Source organism: Mycothermus thermophilus (genome assembly GCF_041956435.1).
Source record: "Mycothermus thermophilus strain CBS 625.91 unplaced genomic scaffold VTJ04scaffold_1, whole genome shotgun sequence".
Classification (NCBI taxonomy): domain Eukaryota; kingdom Fungi; phylum Ascomycota; class Sordariomycetes; order Sordariales; family Chaetomiaceae; genus Mycothermus; species Mycothermus thermophilus.
Window position 1 is genome coordinate 4,974,657 of NW_027191427.1, and position 18,565 is coordinate 4,993,221.

The following is an 18,565-nucleotide window of genomic DNA, read 5'->3' on the forward strand; positions in this document are numbered from 1 at the left end:
GTTGAGGCGGGGTCGAGCAAGTTTTCTTGTTGCTGTGTGGAGGCTGAAAGTGTGAAAGTCTTCTTTTTGTTGTTGCCCCTTTTTTGGACTCTTCCAACAAACCTCTCAGTTTCCACCCACTCCTCCCACACCAACCAACAAGCAAACTCTTTTACAGACTCGATGGACCCACGAGTCCAGCCAGCAACCCCAGCTCAACCTCCAATTCCTGACCAGGGCCATCCCGTCGCTGCGAGCTCGGCGTCGTCAACTGCCGCGACCGGCGCCCCGTCACCTGCAATGCAACGTCCCCACGAGCTGCCGCATCACGCGCGCTGGCACAGGCAGGGCAGCAGATGATAGCGAATTGTAGACCTTCGTAATGTCTCTTCCTTGCGCTCCTCGTGCATGGACGGGAACCGTCTTCACGAGACTCTATCAAGTACATCAGGTCATAATGTTCTCATCGTGCTTCGCGCGCGACCGGCTCATCCGCTCGCTCGGCGTCGCGCGTTGCGACTCTGCGGCAAAATGCATTGAGATCTCTGCCAGGAGACAGGTACGAGCTGCTCATGGCCCCAGGGACGCCGCCAACATCCGGGCCACCGGTGCAGTCTCTGATCCTCAGCTGACATCGGGACTGTCCCAAGTGGAAGGACGCCGTCGCCCTGCGGATACCCGCGGACCTGGCGCCGCCCAAATGATTGGAGCGGATAAATTCATGGGTAAAATGTCCGCAAACCCCAGCAGCAAAAGCTGGTCGGGCAGAAAGTTCGCGGTGTCCCGTGGGGTGGACGACACGGCGACGCGCTTCCACCAGGGTAGGGTGGTCCTGCTAGCCGACAGCGGGGCCCGGCTTTGCTGGATTTGACACCTGCAGAATGCTACCTCAGCCAGACTCGCCGCACTAGTCGCAGCGAAGATGTGTGTAAGCCAGGACCACGCGTGCGCTGGTTCACCACCAAGAAACTTCCATGGCGTAATCGGACACACCCGCTGGGCGGCGGGCGGCGGATCGTGGTGGGGGGGTTGGGTTATTGCTGTGTCTGTGAGGAGCTCCCCGCACGAAACCGGCCTCCATCTCTGCCCTGTTGGACAGGGAGGGGCAGCAGAGAGAAAGGGGGGGGGAAACCTCTCGTATGCCCTACCCCAACGCCGACCAGCGGTGCTTTCGCCGCTTGCTGGATGCGATATTTAACCTGGGCTCGTGCTCAGGTCCCCCGGTCGAGCTTGGGAAGACTCGTCGCCTCCTCCTCCTCATCCTCCTCTTTCTGCTCCTCAATCCCATCCCCTGACTGACTTCGAGACCAACCCTTGTGAAGTAGCTACTCCATAATACTCTGTCACCATGTCTTCTGTAAGTCCTCATGCTGTCTCTCGGCCCCTCTTGTCTTGACACACGTCCCCGGAGCTTGTGTCTCCGTCTCTGTCTCTTCTCGCATCCAAGTCACCGACTTACGCTCTTCCTCAGAACCTCTCTTTCGTCCTCGTCAAGCCGAACGAGGTGCGCTACGAGGAGCGCCCCAAGCCCAAGCTGCAGCACCCCCATGACGTGCTGGTCGCCGTCAACTACACCGGCATCTGCGGCTCCGATGTCCACTACTGGCAGCACGGCGCCATTGGCCACTTTGTGGTCAAGGACCCCATGATCCTGGGCCACGAGTCGGCCGGCACCGTCGTCGAGGTCGGCTCGGCCGTCACCGCCCTCAAGCCCGGCGACCGCATCGCCCTGGAGCCCGGCTACCCGTGCCGCCGCTGCAGCAACTGCCTGTCGGGCCGCTACAACCTCTGCCCGGACATGGTCTTCGCCGCCACCCCGCCGTACGACGGCACCCTGACCGGCTACTGGACCGCCCCCTTCGACTTCTGCTACAAGCTGCCCGACAACGTCTCCCTGCAGGAGGGCGCGCTGATCGAGCCGCTCGCCGTCGCCGTACACATCGTCAAGCAGGCGCGCGTGCAGCCGGGCCAGAGCGTCGTCGTCATGGGCGCCGGGCCCGTCGGCCTTCTCTGCGCCGCCGTCGCCCGCTCCTTCGGCGCCACCAAGATCGTGTCCGTCGACATTGTCCAGGCCAAGCTCGACTTCGCAAAGAGCTTCGCCGCCACCCACACCTACCTCTCGCAGCGCCTCCCCGCCGAGGAGAACGCCAAGGCGCTGATCGCCGCCGCCGACCTGGGCTCCGGCGCCGACGTGGTCATTGACGCCTCGGGCGCCGAGCCGTCCATCCAGACCTCGCTGCACGTCGTCAAGATGGGCGGCACCTACGTCCAGGGCGGCATGGGCAAGGCCGACATCAACTTCCCCATCATGGCCCTGTGCCTCAAGGAGGTCACGGCCCGCGGCTCGTTCCGCTACGGCAGCGGCGACTACAAGCTGGCCATCGACCTCGTCGCCGCCGGCAAGGTCGATGTCAAGCGTCTCATCAACGGCGTCGTGCCCTTCACCGAGGCTGAGAGCGCCTTCAAGAAGGTCAAGGAGGGTGAGGTGATCAAGATTCTCATTGCCGGCCCCAACGAGAAGGTCGACAAGACGCTCGACACCTCGGTCGATGAGGCCAAGCTCAAGGCCGCCCAGGCCAACGGTTCCCACGGCTGCTGCTAGTTTTGTTCTTTTGTTCGCATCATCATCATCGGCGTACGGTGCATAATGGGTTTTGGGCGTTGGGTTCAATAATTAAAAGCTTGATCTATTTGGTTACGTTAAACATGATACTATGACATCACTACCTGTCCACTGATCTGTGTGCTTGGTGACTGTCAACCCATTTGGTGATTTAGCACATACCAAGGTACCTCGTCCCGATCTTCGTGTCTGCGCCTGCACCCCGTACAGCCACCGTTACCACCTCACCCGGCACCACATCAATCAAGTTATCGTCAAACGCGACCCGGTCATCGCTGGTTTCGAGCGCCACGCCTTTAACCGGTACTTCCGCGCTGATGTGGACTGACGCGAAGTCAGGTGACAGTCGTGCCTCAAGTGCCTTCGGCTTCTGGAGGTGCACGTGCTTGAGCGGCTCGGGCCAGTTGACATATCGCGCGACATGCCGACCGTCTTGCACGAGATATGCGGCCACGACCGTGCGTCCCTCGTCCCCCGGCGTGCGGACGGGAACATCGCGCTCGACGATCTCGGTCGACCGATTGGCACCCAGCACCAGTCCCGAGGCCACCGTCTGGGAGAACGTCTCCTCGCCGGTTACGACATCCCATGCGCGCAGGACACAGTCGACATTTGCATCCTGGAGGGTGAGGTTGCTGCCCCAAACCTCGATCCGTGTGCGCGACTCAGTTCCGATGCGAGAATGACGATGCGCCCCGGGGATGGGATGCTTGTGTGTACGGCGCGCAATACCGACCGTGATGGGCGCCATCTCGCGCTTGACGGTGAAGTAGGCATGCTTGGGCCGGAGGTAATAATCGACAATGCTCCAGCTTGTGACCGGCCAGCAGTCGTTGATCTGCCAGACCAGAGCACCAGCGCAGTACTCTCGCGACGGCCCGCGCCATTCGCGGCGCCACAACCGGTACGCCGACGCCAGGCACTCGGCCTGCATTAATTGCGTGCTGTAGACGTACTGCTCAAGCGGGTCAGGCGCATACCGTAGGTTCTCCGCAAGGTACAGGGCGATGCGGCGTTCGTGACCGTCGGCCTTGTTGTGGAAGTCGACAGTCGACGATTGAGCATAGCGGTCCGGGTCATCGCGGCCCTGCGGCAGGTACGCTTCGATGGTCCGTACCGACGGGAACGCCTGCATGCCGAACTCGGACACGAACCGCCCGACCAGCTTGTCAAAGTCCTGCCACTTCTCCTGAGTGCCGTGCCACACGTTCCATTGATGAATGTCTCCGACAGTCGCGTCATGCGTGTTGCGGCCAGCGCCCCATGGGGACCCAGGGTGGTAGGCGGTGCGCGGCACCAGCGCAGCGCAAGCATCGGCCAAGATCTTCTCGTAGATGTAGCGCGCGGGGAAGTCCGTGGCAAGCCAGCTCTCCGCGTCTTTGTTGGCGTAGTCGTAGGTGAGCCCCGCCGACTCCTGGTACTGGTAGTCTTCGTTGTTCCCTGCCCAGATGACGATGCAAGGATGGTGTCGCAGTCGCCTCAAGTTAGCTCGTGCCTCAGCGTCGATGGAATCGCGCAGGGCAGGCCATGCCGGGTAGTTGCCACAGCCGAACATGAAATCTTGCCAGACGAGGATGCCGAGTTCGTCGCAGGCGTTGTAGAAGTCTTCTTCCTCGTAGATGCCGCCACCCCATACACGCAGCATGCCCTGGTTTCCATCGAGCACAAGCTTGACCCAGTCATGATACCGCTTCCGCCCAATGCGCGGGATGAAGCTGTCGGCCGGGATCCAGTTGCTGCCGCCACAGAAGATGGGAATGTTGTTGACCTCAAAGAAGAAGCTCGTGCCGGGCTGGCCATCAAGTGGCCGTTGCACCAGCTCGGCGCGCCGCAGCCCGATGTGCTTGGTTATCGTATCCAACTCGATGTCATTGCGTAGCACAGTAGCCCGCACCTCGTACAGCGGCTGCGCCCCGTACCTTGCAGGGTACCACAAGGCCGGCTTGTCGAGTGTGAACGAGATAGTCGGGGCATTGGCCTCGGCAGTTCCAGCCGCAACTTGCTTGCCGTTCAGGGATAACTCGAACCGGACCTGGTCAGCCGGTCCCTCGACTTCGGCCGTCAGAGTCACGACGGCACGTTCTAGAGACTTGTCAACATCTACATCGGCCGCGAGATCAGCCACTCGCGCCTCGTACACCTCGAGACGGATTGGCCGCCATGGGCCGCATGTCAGGAGCGTCGGACCCCAATCCCAACCCTGGAGAGAGTTAGCGGTGCTTCGGAACAAGGTAGCAAAAAAAGCACATACCCAGTGATACTGAGCCTTGCGAACCGCCAGACGAGATGTATCCCCGTTCCAGCATCCCCACTTGTGGTCCGGGTACTTCTCGACCAGCTCGCAGCCGCGCAGGTAAGCACTGTCAAAGGTGATGGACAGCTCGTTGGAATTCCCTTCAGGGGCAAGATGGGCAGACACATCGACCCGGTAGGGCAGAAACATGTTGTCCGACTCCAGGATGGTCGTACCGTTGAGCTTGACAACCGCGAAGGTGTCAAGGCCGTCGAAGGCGAGGACGGCGCGAGCTCCGGCCGGCACGGGCGGCGACACAAACGTCGTCCGGTATGCCCATGTCGCCTCGCCCACCCACTGCACGGCGAGTTCGTTTTTGCCAATGAAGGGGTCCGGGATCAACCCGTGGTGCAAGAGGTCGAGGTGAACGTTGGCCGGGAACTGACTGACAGGGAGGAACTTGGAATCCTCCTTGTCTGCCTGGCGGAACTCCCAGTTGGAGTTGATGTCCACGACAGTGCGTGCCATGGCGAGGGCGAAAGAGAGACGGATAGAGAGCTGATCAGATGGGCTCAAGGAGAATTGATCAGAACTGCTGCCCGAGGTAGAGGCAGCAGAGACAGCAGAGACAGCAAGCATCAGAGGCCCGGGGGCCATGGCCCCAGCTTCCAGGTTTTTATCTTGATGCTCGAGACTTACATCTCCCGAGCTGCTGTGGAAGGCATCACGAAGGGCGGGAGGAACTGCCCCGCGGCGACGAATGAGAGCAAGGCTACCAGGAGGAACCCACAGCGTCCCTGGCCTGGTAATGTCAGGTACCGGCCCTGACGTCCAGGGGTAATATACGGTATGAGCCGGGCAGAGAGGAGTGAGATTTGAGGCTCAATCCAAGGTTGACATCCACTAACTGATGACGACGACCTGAGGTCCAGTATCGTCAAGGCTCAGTACCTTTCCTTACCTGCCTGATTTGAATCCCGCATTTAACCGGCTCAAGCGGGGTTGGCAGCGACCGTGTTGTCCTTGCTTTTCCGTCTTGTTGGTCTCAAATCTCACCATGAGTTGTTGAGATATCTCTAGTTGGCTTTGGTGATGTGCGGGTTCGGTTGTCCTCTTTCACTAACATGACGACGCCGGCACAACCCCGGACGCGGCTTACACAGTCGACCTCGGAGCCGACCACTCCGTACCGCTTCGAGGCCGTGCCAAGCCCAGAAGCGCCGCAGGGCATCTATCACTACGGCCGCGCCGGCTGACAGCGGTGGGAGTGGGTTCGGTGGACCGATCAAGAAGCGAAATTCGGCATCGTCGGGAGCTATCATCGGGAGCGACGCGAGGCAAGAGAAATGCAACGAGCCACGGCCAGTGGGACGAGAAACGGCAAAAGAAACGTATGTTCTTGCAGAGTCCCAGTGCAAAAATGAAACGAAATACGCTCAGCAAGCCTCCATGTGTATCTCCCAACAACGCCGGTCCCAGAATTAAGTGTATGTACCAAAGATGGTATATCCTCCCTTAGCAACATCCCGTGTTCCTGCGCCGACTCGACAGTGTAAACACCTCTTCCCACTCACGCAGCCCCTGTCCACCTCTCCTTCCCCTCCGCCGGTGCCGCCCGCCTCCGTCGTCGCCCGTCATAGAGCTCTTGATGCTCCCTCCGTCGCTGGCACCGGCATTCCACATGGCGCCCCCGTCACCATACTGGATACCGCTCATGGGATCGTCCGGGTCGATCTCGCCAAGCTCGATCTTGGTCAGGATCATGCGCGCGAGCCTCCCAAACACCTCGTCCACGCCCTCCCCGCTGAATGCGCTGACCTCCATGGTGACGGGAATTTGCACCGTGCTCGCCCATCGCGCCGCTTCTGAGGCTGACACCTCGCGGCCGTCGGGCGCCACTGTTGCTTTGAGCTGCGCCCCGATGCCCGGGTGGATTGTCGACACCGAGGAATAGGAGGACGGTATGGGTGTGGCGGCCGCGCTCGAACCTCCTCCCGGTGTCGGGGGCGGCATGCCCGTGTCCACAAGTGTGTCGTGTGCCAAATCTAGCTTGTTGCCAACAAGCACGATCGACAGGTTTGGAGACGCCAGCGCCCGCGCGTCGTTAAGGAAAGGCTGCAGGCCTCGGAATGACGCGTGAGAGGTCACATCGTAGACGAGGATCGCGCCGGCCGCGCCGCGATAGTATGATCGCGACACGGAGCGGAACCGTTCGGTGCCTGCCGTATCCCAGAGCTGGGGAGTCAGCCGGAGCCAGGGAAACTGTGAAGCCGACATTCCCTACTCACCTGAAGCTTTATCCTTTTCCTTCGAGCGCCCGCGCCGACTTTGATGATCTTGGTTGCGAACTCGACGCCGATCGTTTGTGAGGAGAGCACCCGCCACTCGTTCTTCACGAAGCGATGCAAAAGACAGGACCTAAACCGCCGTGTCAGCCCAACGTCCCCGGGCGCAGCATGCGCGAGCGCACTCACTTGCCTGTCCCGCTGGGCCCTAGCAAGATGATCTTTGCCAGATAATCATACATGCTTCCCAGCTCTTGTTCGCGGACCGTGGCGGTACTGTCGTCGCTCGTGGCTGACGACCGCCGCGGCCGGGTCATGCCGGGCAGTTCGTAGCTCATGGGCGAGCCGTGGTGGAGGGCCCTCTGGGGTCTCGGGGTGGGGATGGAGGCTAGACGGTCGGGGGCGGCCGTGGATGGGCGCTCAACACAGCAGTCAGACGGAAGCTGTGGCAGGATACGTAAACAAACGTGTCGAGGAAACACGTGTCACGGTGTTGAGATGTGTTTGTCGGTTTTGGGGTGGTTGGCACTGTGTGCTTGAATGCTTTCATGCAGGGAAGGTCCCTCTCGAGCACGTGTGTGGAACCAGAGATAAGAGGCTCGGGCTGTGATGCCGAGACGACAACGCGGCGTGATGACGCCATGGGTGTAACTTACCGTCACAGGATACGGTACCTTACCGCAGCCCTTCTTGGCATCGGCGCTTCTCTTGGAGCCGAGGCTCCGACTGCCGTTCATGTGGAGATGCCGCAGCAGACCGAGGGCTTGACCTGAGACCAACGACAACTACAAGTTGAGATGAAGACCTGAATTCTTCTTCCCGCAGATGGAATTAATCCATTATTCAGATCCAACATGAAGATTTCCGGTCGGTCGTTTGTGGTTTCGGGAGGGTGAGTTAGGTCCAGCATCACAACGCTGGAATCCTTCGCTGACATAACACCCCCCCTGACAGCGCCTCTGGCCTTGGCCGCGCATGTGTTCGCGACATTGTCGCAGCCGGCGGTAACGCCGTGATCCTCGACATGAACGAGGAGCTCGGCAAGGCTCTCGTTTCGGAGCTGGGCCCGTCAACCCATTTCATCCAGTGCGACGTTACCGACACGGACAACATCAAGGCCGCTGTCGATGCCTCCATCGCCTGGATCAACAAGACGGGCAAGCCTCTCGGCGGCATCATCCCCGCCGCCGGCGTCGGCCATCCCGGCCTGATCATCGACAAGAACCTCAATCCGGTCTCCCTCGAGTCTGTCGACTTTGTCCTCTCCATCAACCTTCGCGGCACGATCGATCTTGTACGCCAGCTACTTCCGCATCTCGCCAAGGTTGAGCCTGAGGGTCCAGATGGCGAGCGCGGTGTCGTCGTCATGGTGGCCAGCGCTGCCGCTTTCGAGGGCCAGATGGGCCAGGTCGCGTACGCTGCGAGCAAGGGCGCCGTCGCCAGCATGACGCTTCCCATGGCTCGCGATCTCGCGCGCTTCGGCATCCGCGTTGTCACCGTCGCCCCGAGCATGTTCGACTCGAACATGACGGCCGCGCTGTCGGATAAGGTGCGCGCCGGTCTGCTTAAGGCGATGGAGTTCCCCAAGCGCCCGGGCCAGCCGGAGGAGTTCTCGGCCCTTGTCCGCCATGCGATCGAGAACATCATGTTGAATGGCGTTGTTATCCGGTTGGACGGCGCCACGCGCATGCCGAGCAAGTTGTAGTTCAGGAATTGGAATAATAAATTTGGTTAATGATTCAAAATTGATTCTTCATTGACAGTCTTGCAACCGCCCAATCACTGATGGCCTAAGTTTCGGCCATGAAGTTTTTTCGGTCCCAGAAGTTTACGAAGCCAAAGATAGGTTCACCCGAATTCTCATAATATTTGAGTCGGGTTTACACAACGTAATACATGCATCTTCTCATGCCAGCCTATCCCCTCCAGCGATCCCAGAGAACCTCAGTATTCATCATCGTCGCTCACGAGATTGATGACCACAGGAACCTTCCCCTTCCCTTGCGGCTTCTGACCTCCGTTGTCCACATTTCCCTCCTTAGCGGCCACGTTCGATCCGTCATCCTCTGAAAAATCAAGGTCCAGCGCAATTTTGCCTTGCTTGAACAGTCGGTACCAGCTCATCCAGACCCTGTTCAAAGCCCGTTCGAGGAGTCGCGACGACAGGAACGTGGGGATCTGGAAAGGCTCCAGCTCAATGGGTTTCAGCAGGCCAAAGTCTGCCCCGGACCTGATGGCGAGTTCGAGATCCTCAAGGTCGCGTGCCTCGACCAAGTATGGGACACGGGCAGTGTCGTCTCCCTCGACGTAGAGCAAGGAGCGTCCGGCTTTCCTTTTCAGCTCCCGTGCAAACTTGGTTTGGCTTTCGATGGCGAGAAACAGCCTGCTCCACCACGTCCTCTCGGAAATGTTGAACTTCTTGGAGACGTGATTCCAGGCCGCGGCGTGGACGTCCTCCAGAGGGATGTTGCTGGTGTTTTCGCGCATGTCCTTGACAAACCGCCACAGGAACGGATCGAACGGTTTGAAGAGGCCCTCATCAACCTGCCACGGACGGCGGTCGTCAGTGGCGCAGACGACGGTGTACTGGATGGCGAGGCGCAACAGTTCCGGACGACGCAACCAGGCTGGGTGGGCCACGAGCTTCCGCAGGGCTTCCGAGAACCACGGCTCCCAGAGAAGCCACCCAGCTGTACTCGACTGGAGCCGCGGCATCTCCCTTCTCTCGTCGAATTTGTCGAGGGATCGGATAGCAAGCATGTTCTTGTCAAGGCCGATGATCTCTGTGGGGGCCACCCCCAGGGCGGTCAAGGAACGGCGCCAGAGACTGAGAGTGAGTTCGACTCGATCGTACCCCCGGCATGCGGCAGCGATCTCTCGCTTTAAGGGGTGCTCTTCCCAGGCGGCGACAAGCGCGTCCTCGTCCTCCTGGGTCCAGTTGTCGTCGATGACTGCCTTGGGGAGGAGGTCCAAGAACTCGGCGATTTCGGGGTTGGCGAATTCGGAGTCGTCGAACATGGGGTCCCAGACGATGTCGCCGAATTCGGCGTCGTCGGAATCGTCGTCGATGGTCGCCTGGTCAACTTTACCGGCCTGATGAGGATCGCCCCCTGAGTCTGATGCCATTTCGGCCATCGTGAACGGAGTATTGATGACCAGGTGAATGGACAATGCGGTTGTGTGACGCTTTTGAGGGTTCTTGAACGCGAGTGACCTGGACTTTCGAAGAGCGTGAAGAAAGCAGAAAGAGAGAAAAAGGTCGGCTGAGGGGCGAAGGCGGGTTCATCTTTGTGAGAAGCTTTCTTACGCCGAGACGGTCAAAGCTTCTCTCGGCGTTGTCCCATGCTGAGCTGGGATTGACTCCGTGGATGAGATGCCGAGCCTGTGCGAGCAAGAACAATTCCATGGACACTCAGACTTTGACAGTTTTGATTCATGGCAGTCGTCCCTTAATACAGCTTCACCTCAAGCTCCTCTCCCTTCTCCCAGCGGATCAGGTTCTCCACCTGCTGATCATACCACGCATCCAGGGTCCCCTCCTCAACATACCCCGTATGCGGTGTCAGCACCACCCGGCTGCGTCCTTCTTCTCCCCACTTTGTGGTTCGCCAACGGCTGTCCTGGGGTAGGGGTTCGAGATCAAAGACGTCGACTGCGGCAGCCCGGATGCGGCCACGCTCCAGTATGTCGAGCAGATCCTCCTCCACGACCAGGGGCCCACGGGACGTGTTGACAAAGATGGCGGTGGGCTTCATCAGCTCAAGCTCCCGGCGAGTGATGATTCCCCGCGTCCTGTCCGACAACACAAGATGCAGGCTGACCACGTCAGCAGTCCGGAACAGCTCGTCCTTGGGCACGGCCCGAATCCCGTCACCGCTTCCATCCGGTAACAACAACCCGACATCGCGAGCCGCCGCATCAGCGCGCTCCTGCGTCAAGTTTTCACTCCACGCAATGACCCGCATGCCAAAGGCGCCGCCCAGGATGCGCGCAACCGCCGTCCCCAAACGTCCCAGCCCAACCAGTCCCAGCACCTTGCCCTTCAAGGTCACGGCAGGGGCAGTCTGCCAGTGGCCCGATTTGATGGAGAGATCATCCTGGGGAATGTTGCGTGCGGCAGCCAGGACCAGGGCAACGCAGTGCTCAGTCGTGCTGACGGATCCGACCGAGCCGGGGTGGGCCCGGTCGACGGCCCCGGCGACAGGGATGCCGCGTGCGCGGAGGGCGTCAAGATCCAAGGCCAGATTGCGCGTTCCCGTGGTTAAAAGCAGGCGGAGATTCGGGAGGCGAGACACCAGCTCCGCAGGGAAGGGGGTGCGCTCGCGCATGGTGCCTGAAGGATTGTTAGTGAGATGGCATGTGGGACTGGTGGGTGGGCAGGCACATGCAGATGACTTCGAATGGTTCCAGGCGTGAGACGAGCTGGTCCTTGATGGCTTGCGGCGTGCTGCGGTGGTTGTATGGCGGGAGGGTGTCGGGGAAGAAGGAGACCTCGAACTTGGCCGGGTCCAGGGACCGGAACTTGGGTTCCGAGATGCCCTGGTAGTCATCGAGGACTGCAACTTTGAGGGGAGCCATGGCGTGGGAGTGATGTCTCTTGTACGGGGAGAACCTGGGTCTGAGGCCTCGAGCCTTTCAATGACATTAGGCAAGGTATTGGTATCGACTGCCGGACTTTAGGATGTGTTCGCCGGAGTTTAGCTTGACCCCACATGGCGTGCTCAGCAAGCCACTGACCGGGGGTTATCGGAGCCGGTCCGCAGAGCCGCGTTTCTTGGCACGGAAGTGCCCGGGATACCGGAGCAGGTAGCCGGCCGGGACCCACTTCGTCTCCGATGAGGCCGGGCGTCGGTCCCCGGGTCCACATGGAAAACACGACAGCCTTGGACACTTAAGATATCAGAATTGAAAATGCGGTGAATAGCTCTGGGGAATTGAGACGGGAAGGAAGATGAATCGGCCTTCTGTTCGTTGAGACCAAAAACTAACCTACTAAGAGTCAACCAACTACCTGTGTTGACGCTTGAGGCTCTGATGATGTCTTAAACAGGCCACCATATCAAGCTCCATGAATTTCCTTCATGATAATGGGTACACAGTTTTCATTCTCCGTATCGTTAACAGCGCCACAAATCTTAAGGTGATATCTTCCATCTTTCCACGACAGCTTACGAGTCCAGGCCCCCCTCTTGTGTTTGCTCTGGTGTTGCAGTTGGCCATGTCGCCAACACCCGGCGAATCAGATCGTCGGCCGCTCGATTCATACGAATCAAATCTTTGGCAATAACCTTGTGTTTCTTGAAACCACGAGCGAGGCTTGACTGTATGTCTATGATTTGCTGCATCCGATGGTCCAGTTGACCCATGTCAAGCGTCGCCCCTGGAGTCGCAGCCTCCACGGTGTCGTGTTTCGAATCGACTTTGCTTGACACCTCTGAGGACTGGTCTTGTCGTTGTGGCTAATGCGTCGTTCTTCGATTGATGAACATGAAGTCGTTCTCAGCAACGTCAACCGACCACACTGTCTCATTGTCATCCCCGTCACACAAGTTCGCGTCGTCATCCTCCTCCTCCGTCTCGGGGGACTCATTCTCGTCCGCCGCGCTTCTTTTCTCGGGCAGATCCTGGACAGGTGTCGATGGTTTTGGCGGGAGCCAAAGCCTTTTCCCAAGCCTCTGTTCCTCCTTGATGGTGGTTCGGATAGCTCCCGCCAACCGGTCGCAATCATCCGCCGTCGGAATATTCATCCGTTGCGCCCACCGATTCAAGTTGCTGTCGAGAAACCTACGGCGCCAGGCGTCATCAGAAAACTTGGCGCCTCTCCAGAATGGTGGCGTCCTGGTGTTTGGGACAACAAGAAAGTCAAGCTCTGCCCGTCGAAGCCAAGCACGTAGGGCACAGGGAATGCCGCGCCCTTTTATGTTCAGAAAACGTGTCGCTCGAAGCCAAACAGGGTGGTGAATGAATGGCATCTTTCCAGTTCTTCCTCTTGACACAGCCTGCCGCCAGGTGTTGTGGCCTGCCTTCCAACATTCTACTTGTCTTGCCGTCTCCCTAACCTCAATCCACAGTGGATGGGCACAGCCTCTGGGGCGCCAAACTAGCCCCCGGTTCAGACTTGCAAGAGCAAAGTAGAGGCCTTCGGTGTTTTTGACTTGTGGATCTTGTCGGCAATAGTGTTCGATGATGATCTCAACAGAGAGATACCATTTCTCCGCATACTCTGATAGTACGGATGTGGCGATGGAGACTTCGTCGCAAGGCCGCTTTGTACTTGGGATATCGTTCGCATCGTCATCGTGCTCGGAATGCCTGCGTTTGCGGGACGGATCCATGGCGGACGGTAGTGGAGAGGGTTTCGACGGGGAGGCCATAACTAGGTAATAGCTTCTGGTTCAATGGCCTGATTGGCGAGTTGAAGGAATCTCGTTCTTGTACCACAACATATTACTATGTGGAATACCAACAGCAAGGGGAGTCAGAACGAAGAGATGATGGCCCAGATGTTACTAGATAAGCTCTTCGGGGATTGGGTAGGTGCTGTACTTATTCTCCTGAGGCACTTAAACAATGCAGCCTACCACTTCCATCACTTTTATAGAGGTTACAATGATTGTAGCCCAGCAAAGACGAACAATACCCTTTGTTAGGTGGAGTAGGTACATTGGCCATCCAAGGCTGGTGTTCAGACAAGCTGTCTTGATACAAACAACATCACACAACCCTACAAGATCAGGCGCCCTTCGAATGAAGGCTTATTATCAAGGTCGCGTTGTCATGGCAGTCCCTCTCTCATGCAAGGACATTACTCTTCGAATATTAGCACCCAGATACCTCCAACACTTGATCAGTGAGTCATCGCGTAGCTGCCTAGATTTTCTTATATCAGATCTGGTAATAACCTAGATTAAGCTCCGCCGCCTCTACTCATCTTCCAATGTTCGGAGAACTGCCATCAGCACATCGGAGGAAGAGGCGTCCTCATACATAGTGTTCTCAACACACTGCCTCACAGCTTTATAGTAGGAGTGGCAGCCTTTTGCTTGGACCATACCAAGCCAATCCCTTGCTTTGTTGTAGATTTCTGCGTACTCGCGCAGGCTCCAGACTGATGGGTCCTCACTGACGAATCGCTGGCTGAGATCGCGCCGGCCCGTTATCAGTTCTATGAGGAGAACCCCCAGAGCGAGAAGCCTTATGTGATCAGACCTAATCCTGTTAGGGTGATCCGATGGACTATGATGTGATGGCAAGGTGGCTGGGAAGCCTTCTAAAGCAAACGCCTCATGGCAAGAAAGAATGCCGTTCTTTTGTGGAAGCAAGATCAACTCGGCAGTTGGAATCCCGGAAAGCCATGGAGTATTTCGGAGTTGAATGAGAGCGGATGTGATGAGCCACGCGATTCGAACCTTGTCTGGGAGAAAGAGTTGACGAAATTCTCCGCCGGTCAGGATATCTGCCAAGTTGACAAGACCCCATCCTTGATCGGCGTTTGTGTTGTCTGGTACATATAGATGGAATGTTGTGTCCCGTGGGTGGCCATCACGGTATAGACGACCATAGCACTGTCCTGGGGTCACCGCCTGGGAATTCCGAAGGGCTTCGCAGAGGTCTTCAACTCTAACAGTCGGATCTGTGGTGAGAACGCTTGGCGGATTTTCTGGAGTTGAAGTCTCCCCATTGGCATCGGAGTGCACGCGAACAGAAAGGCGTTTCCACAGCTGCTCAAAAGAAACGGCCATGTCGAGTTCCGGTAGTGGGGAGTCTGGCGATTCATGGCGCCGTCTCCAAAGCTTTGAGGCATCTTGATTGATGATCCCGAGCCCCACCAAGTGAAGGCTAGGGCATTGGCAGCGAAGAGCAGCATTCAACGCTTCGTACAGACTTCGAGAGGCTTCCTGGAGAGAGGAGTAAACTTCCTTCCTATACCGATCACGCCTCGTCGGCTCGAGCTCCACGTTAAGGTTGACAAGACTCTCCAGGCTGCTGATGTTTGATCTGAGGCGCTCGACGATATCGTTGAACTCTTCCATCTTCAATGCAAAGACAACCTGTCTGAACAAGGTACACATGGATGAGTTCATTGAGGGTTCTTGGAAGACCTGAATAAGTTCACTTTTAGCATAAGGCCGCAAAATGGCGATAATGAGATTCGGAACAACCATTATTAATACCTTCGCATCACGGCCCAGACCCAGCCTTTCCTTAAGCTCATAGATAGTTTTTAGAATCACGTCCATGCTACCGAGAACAACACCACCGCCTCCGGCCAGCCTAGCATTTATTTTGGCCTGGATTTTAGGGTCCTCCCAGCGGCCACCCAATGGTTCTTTGATCAACTCGCTGATCCGGGCATCGGGCACAATGCCGATCAAGAGCTTTTCGCATATATCTTGGAATCTCTTGTGTTCCGTTTCGAGGACGAGGGCTCGAGTTCGGAGTTCACGGATATAACAACGTCGTCGAAATAATACGTGTGTCGTTTCTCCGAATTTGATGTAGAGTTTCAGTGCGCCAACAATGAGCGGAAAGCTTCCAAGGACTATGCCAGCAACTTCAAATCCAGACATTCCGACAAGGTGTCGGGGATCCAGGAACTAGACAATGGGAACGATAGCTGGGAGATGCAGGCGAGGAACCCTGCGGTTTTGCAGATTGCTCAAGCAGAATTATCTAAGAAAATCAGCTGAGGTAGGTACATACCTTGGCTGAGAACCCGATGGCCTGATATGCGCCTGAAAACATCCGTGGATGGCTGCGCGAATTTGGCCTCCACCATGCTTAACTCAGGAAGGAATGATTGATACATGTTAATAGCACGAGGCTGAGAAGCACCTACCTCTGTATCGCATGATCAGAAGGGCAACCCGAGCTCTGATTCGTGGCCTCCGCATCTGGCAAGACACCGGCATGCATAGGACAGAGCTGAATAACATGCATCCCATCTCCTCTCCGCAGGACAAAGCCCCGGGCCTTCTTCGCAGGCTCGTTTCGCTCCCTCAGGGGCAGCTATTATTTTACCGGTTTTTGGACACTTTCAAAAACCATATCACCAGCGACCACTCTAGAAACATAGGAGAGCACCGCCAGGAAAATGGCTTTCAATGCAATGAGCGAATGCCGGTCAAGCTTTTCCCGTTTATTACACGCCGCAGAGAAATACCCTCATGGCCTCACAGGGATCAGTCTTGATACCTTTAAAACCCAGTTCATGCGCTACGCCAATTGGAACACGCAGATCAATAACCACGACCGACGGTGGGACGGAGATCTCAAGGATGCCTCCCACATCCATTCTCAGCTTCTAGAATTGCTCCAAACCTTGGATCAGGCATTGCATGATGGTAGGTGGCAGTTGATTCCCTGAATTAACCAGTCACAAGTTAAAAGATACGATGGGATTCGTGGATACCTGCCTGAGGCTTGTCACTGATCGGAAGCGTCCCAACCAGCCGCGTCAATAATATCAGGAACGACCATTCCATGGGAAAACGAGGTGAACAGCGAGGGACATCCCGATGACATAGAGAACTCTAGTACGAACACTACTACGAGTCTCGGATACGACACGGAGCTCTCGCAGATTGCACATCAGATAACAGAGATCATCAACTGCCTGAACACTCTGATCATCTCGACACAAAACCCTGCCCCACACGATCGACTGATGATGTCAACCGAACCCGAGAACCCCATGAACGATCAAGACATGGCCGATGTTCGGATCTTATTCCCTCGCGCCGACGGTTTCGGACTGGAAAAGGCAGCCAGAATCTTAGCAAGGCTGAGGCAATACTATTTATATCTTAAGGATCATCCATTCCACTTCGAGCCCTCTAAAATTCGAGATCGCAATTTAGAAGATGTGTGGACTGTTGCATTGTCAATGCTCGGGCACACAGAGATGTTTACGTCTCTGTCAATCACTAACCTAATCATAATTGACGGGACTGGGGTGCTAAATCCCATGACAATTCGCGACAAGATGCAGCGTGAAAGATCCTTTCTTCCGTCACAAGAATCGCTCCGAACCACAGCATCTCCCACCCAAGGTTACGGGCACATCGAATCTCAGAATGTGCCCGACGAAACTGATGGTAAGCCGGATCGGGACTCTCTCCCTCACCTATTCAGAGTCAAGAATCTCCTGGCTAAAATAATGCCCAGGAATCAGCATCGGATGTCCTCATTGTCCACGGTTACAGAGGATCAGGCCTGGGAAGGTGTATGATGGTCAGAACTTCGAAGAATTGTACTATGCGACGTCCCTCTCGCCCTTCTCCACATTTCCAATCTCTCATTAATGAAGTACCATTTCCTTACTAATAGATCACTTGGTTCATATGACAGTCTTCTGACCCATGTGGTCCAAGACCACCAGCCGTTCTTCTGCTTGTATCCAAACTGCCAAACAAAGGACATCGAATTTTACGACAGGAGAGCATGGCGTGTGCATGCAGAACGGTGCGGTCGCATCTCATGGAGATGTGTGCTGCCTCGATGTAACTGGATGTCAAACTCTGCGGCTGCTCTGAATGAACACCTCCTACACAAACACCCCGAAACGGACAAGGACATCGGCGTTGCAACACTTTTGGATTTAGGTAGGCATGTTACCAGCTCTTGGCCTGACACCCGATGCCCCCTGTGCAAGGTTAAGCTTGATGATGCCTCTGAGTTCGCGAGGCACACGGCTCGGCATCAACAAGACATGGCGCGATTTGCACTGTGGAGGTTGGCCTACCCTCAGGACAAATGTCCCGGAAGTCCTACCACCTGGGAACAAAGCAACTATGGAGAGAGGACGTCTGAGTCCTTAGAACAGTTGCTGCTGTGGTTTACGCAAAGGAAATCCCATCGTGTTGATCCCAGCAAGACTCAGCAGCCAGGTCACCAAGCATCTTTGGGTTCATATGGAGCCGACCCCAACCCCCTGAGCCATATGGGTTCCATGTTGGATGACGAGGGCAACTCAGCAATGTTGATTGATGCGACAATGCCATTACAGCGCGTCTCTTCGAGTCCAGAGAGCACGCCCACCCCAAGACATGCTCATAGGCGACGACCGAGTGGCCATTCGGGCCTCGACAGACTCGAACGATCATCCATACAGAGGGACGAGACGCAGCAACCAAGCGACCAAGTATCCTCGAGTCCACATGGAACCGACCCCAGCATCCTGAGCCATATAGGTGCCATGTTTGATGATGAGGCCGGATACGAATTGAGGAGACGTGATATCGAAGGTACCTGATTACCTGTTTCTTGTCCGTCACGCTGGAAGACAAGACCCGGAAGAGTTTGCTTACTTTGTTCTTCGTAGAATCGTTTTATTGACTCTCTAGGCATGTTGGATTGGAGTTATTGTGAGGGTTGACTGGCAGCTTATCCGTGACAAGCAGAGGCGCTATATAAGGTGCACTGACTATGGCAGCACCAACGGAT

The 18,565-nt window shown here is 56.7% G+C and overlaps 8 protein-coding genes across 8 annotated transcripts; 4 read left to right on the forward strand and 4 right to left on the reverse strand.

Moving 5' to 3' along the window:
• Positions 1-436: 436 nt before the first annotated feature.
• Positions 437-1,274, forward strand: VTJ04DRAFT_1865 (uncharacterized protein; the record flags this gene model as incomplete). The annotated part of the gene is made up of 3 exons (XM_069359599.1): positions 437-800; positions 860-907; positions 1,195-1,274. 3 exons carry the CDS (start codon positions 437-439, stop codon positions 1,272-1,274), a joined length of 492 nt encoding a protein of 163 aa, XP_069224473.1.
• A 53-nt stretch (positions 1,275-1,327) lies between these two features.
• On the forward strand, positions 1,328-2,581 carry VTJ04DRAFT_1866 (uncharacterized protein; the record flags this gene model as incomplete). Its single annotated transcript, XM_069359600.1, has 2 exons — positions 1,328-1,336; positions 1,451-2,581. The coding sequence occupies 2 exons, from the start codon at positions 1,328-1,330 to the stop codon at positions 2,579-2,581; spliced, it is 1,140 nt and encodes a 379-aa protein (XP_069224474.1).
• Positions 2,582-2,753: 172 nt separating this feature from the next.
• VTJ04DRAFT_1867 (uncharacterized protein) lies at positions 2,754-5,492 on the reverse strand (the record flags this gene model as incomplete). The annotated part of the gene is made up of 2 exons (XM_069359601.1): positions 2,754-4,802; positions 4,854-5,492. 2 exons carry the CDS (start codon positions 5,490-5,492, stop codon positions 2,754-2,756), a joined length of 2,688 nt encoding a protein of 895 aa, XP_069224475.1.
• Positions 5,493-6,350: 858 nt separating this feature from the next.
• On the reverse strand, positions 6,351-7,857 carry VTJ04DRAFT_1868 (uncharacterized protein; the record flags this gene model as incomplete). The annotated part of the gene is made up of 4 exons (XM_069359602.1): positions 6,351-7,070; positions 7,124-7,253; positions 7,310-7,563; positions 7,777-7,857. The coding sequence occupies 4 exons, from the start codon at positions 7,855-7,857 to the stop codon at positions 6,351-6,353; spliced, it is 1,185 nt and encodes a 394-aa protein (XP_069224476.1).
• A 117-nt stretch (positions 7,858-7,974) lies between these two features.
• VTJ04DRAFT_1869 (uncharacterized protein) lies at positions 7,975-8,825 on the forward strand (the record flags this gene model as incomplete). The annotated part of the gene is made up of 2 exons (XM_069359603.1): positions 7,975-8,012; positions 8,075-8,825. 2 exons carry the CDS (start codon positions 7,975-7,977, stop codon positions 8,823-8,825), a joined length of 789 nt encoding a protein of 262 aa, XP_069224477.1.
• Positions 8,826-9,064: 239 nt separating this feature from the next.
• Positions 9,065-10,255, reverse strand: VTJ04DRAFT_1870 (uncharacterized protein; the record flags this gene model as incomplete). The annotated part of the gene is made up of 1 exon (XM_069359605.1): positions 9,065-10,255. One exon carries the CDS (start codon positions 10,253-10,255, stop codon positions 9,065-9,067), a length of 1,191 nt encoding a protein of 396 aa, XP_069224478.1.
• Positions 10,256-10,569: 314 nt separating this feature from the next.
• Positions 10,570-11,698, reverse strand: VTJ04DRAFT_1871 (uncharacterized protein; the record flags this gene model as incomplete). The annotated part of the gene is made up of 2 exons (XM_069359606.1): positions 10,570-11,453; positions 11,509-11,698. The coding sequence occupies 2 exons, from the start codon at positions 11,696-11,698 to the stop codon at positions 10,570-10,572; spliced, it is 1,074 nt and encodes a 357-aa protein (XP_069224479.1).
• Positions 11,699-17,105: 5,407 nt separating this feature from the next.
• VTJ04DRAFT_1872 (uncharacterized protein) lies at positions 17,106-18,457 on the forward strand (the record flags this gene model as incomplete). The annotated part of the gene is made up of 4 exons (XM_069359607.1): positions 17,106-17,217; positions 17,288-17,311; positions 18,313-18,366; positions 18,444-18,457. 4 exons carry the CDS (start codon positions 17,106-17,108, stop codon positions 18,455-18,457), a joined length of 204 nt encoding a protein of 67 aa, XP_069224480.1.
• Between the last annotated feature and the right edge of the window lie 108 nt (positions 18,458-18,565).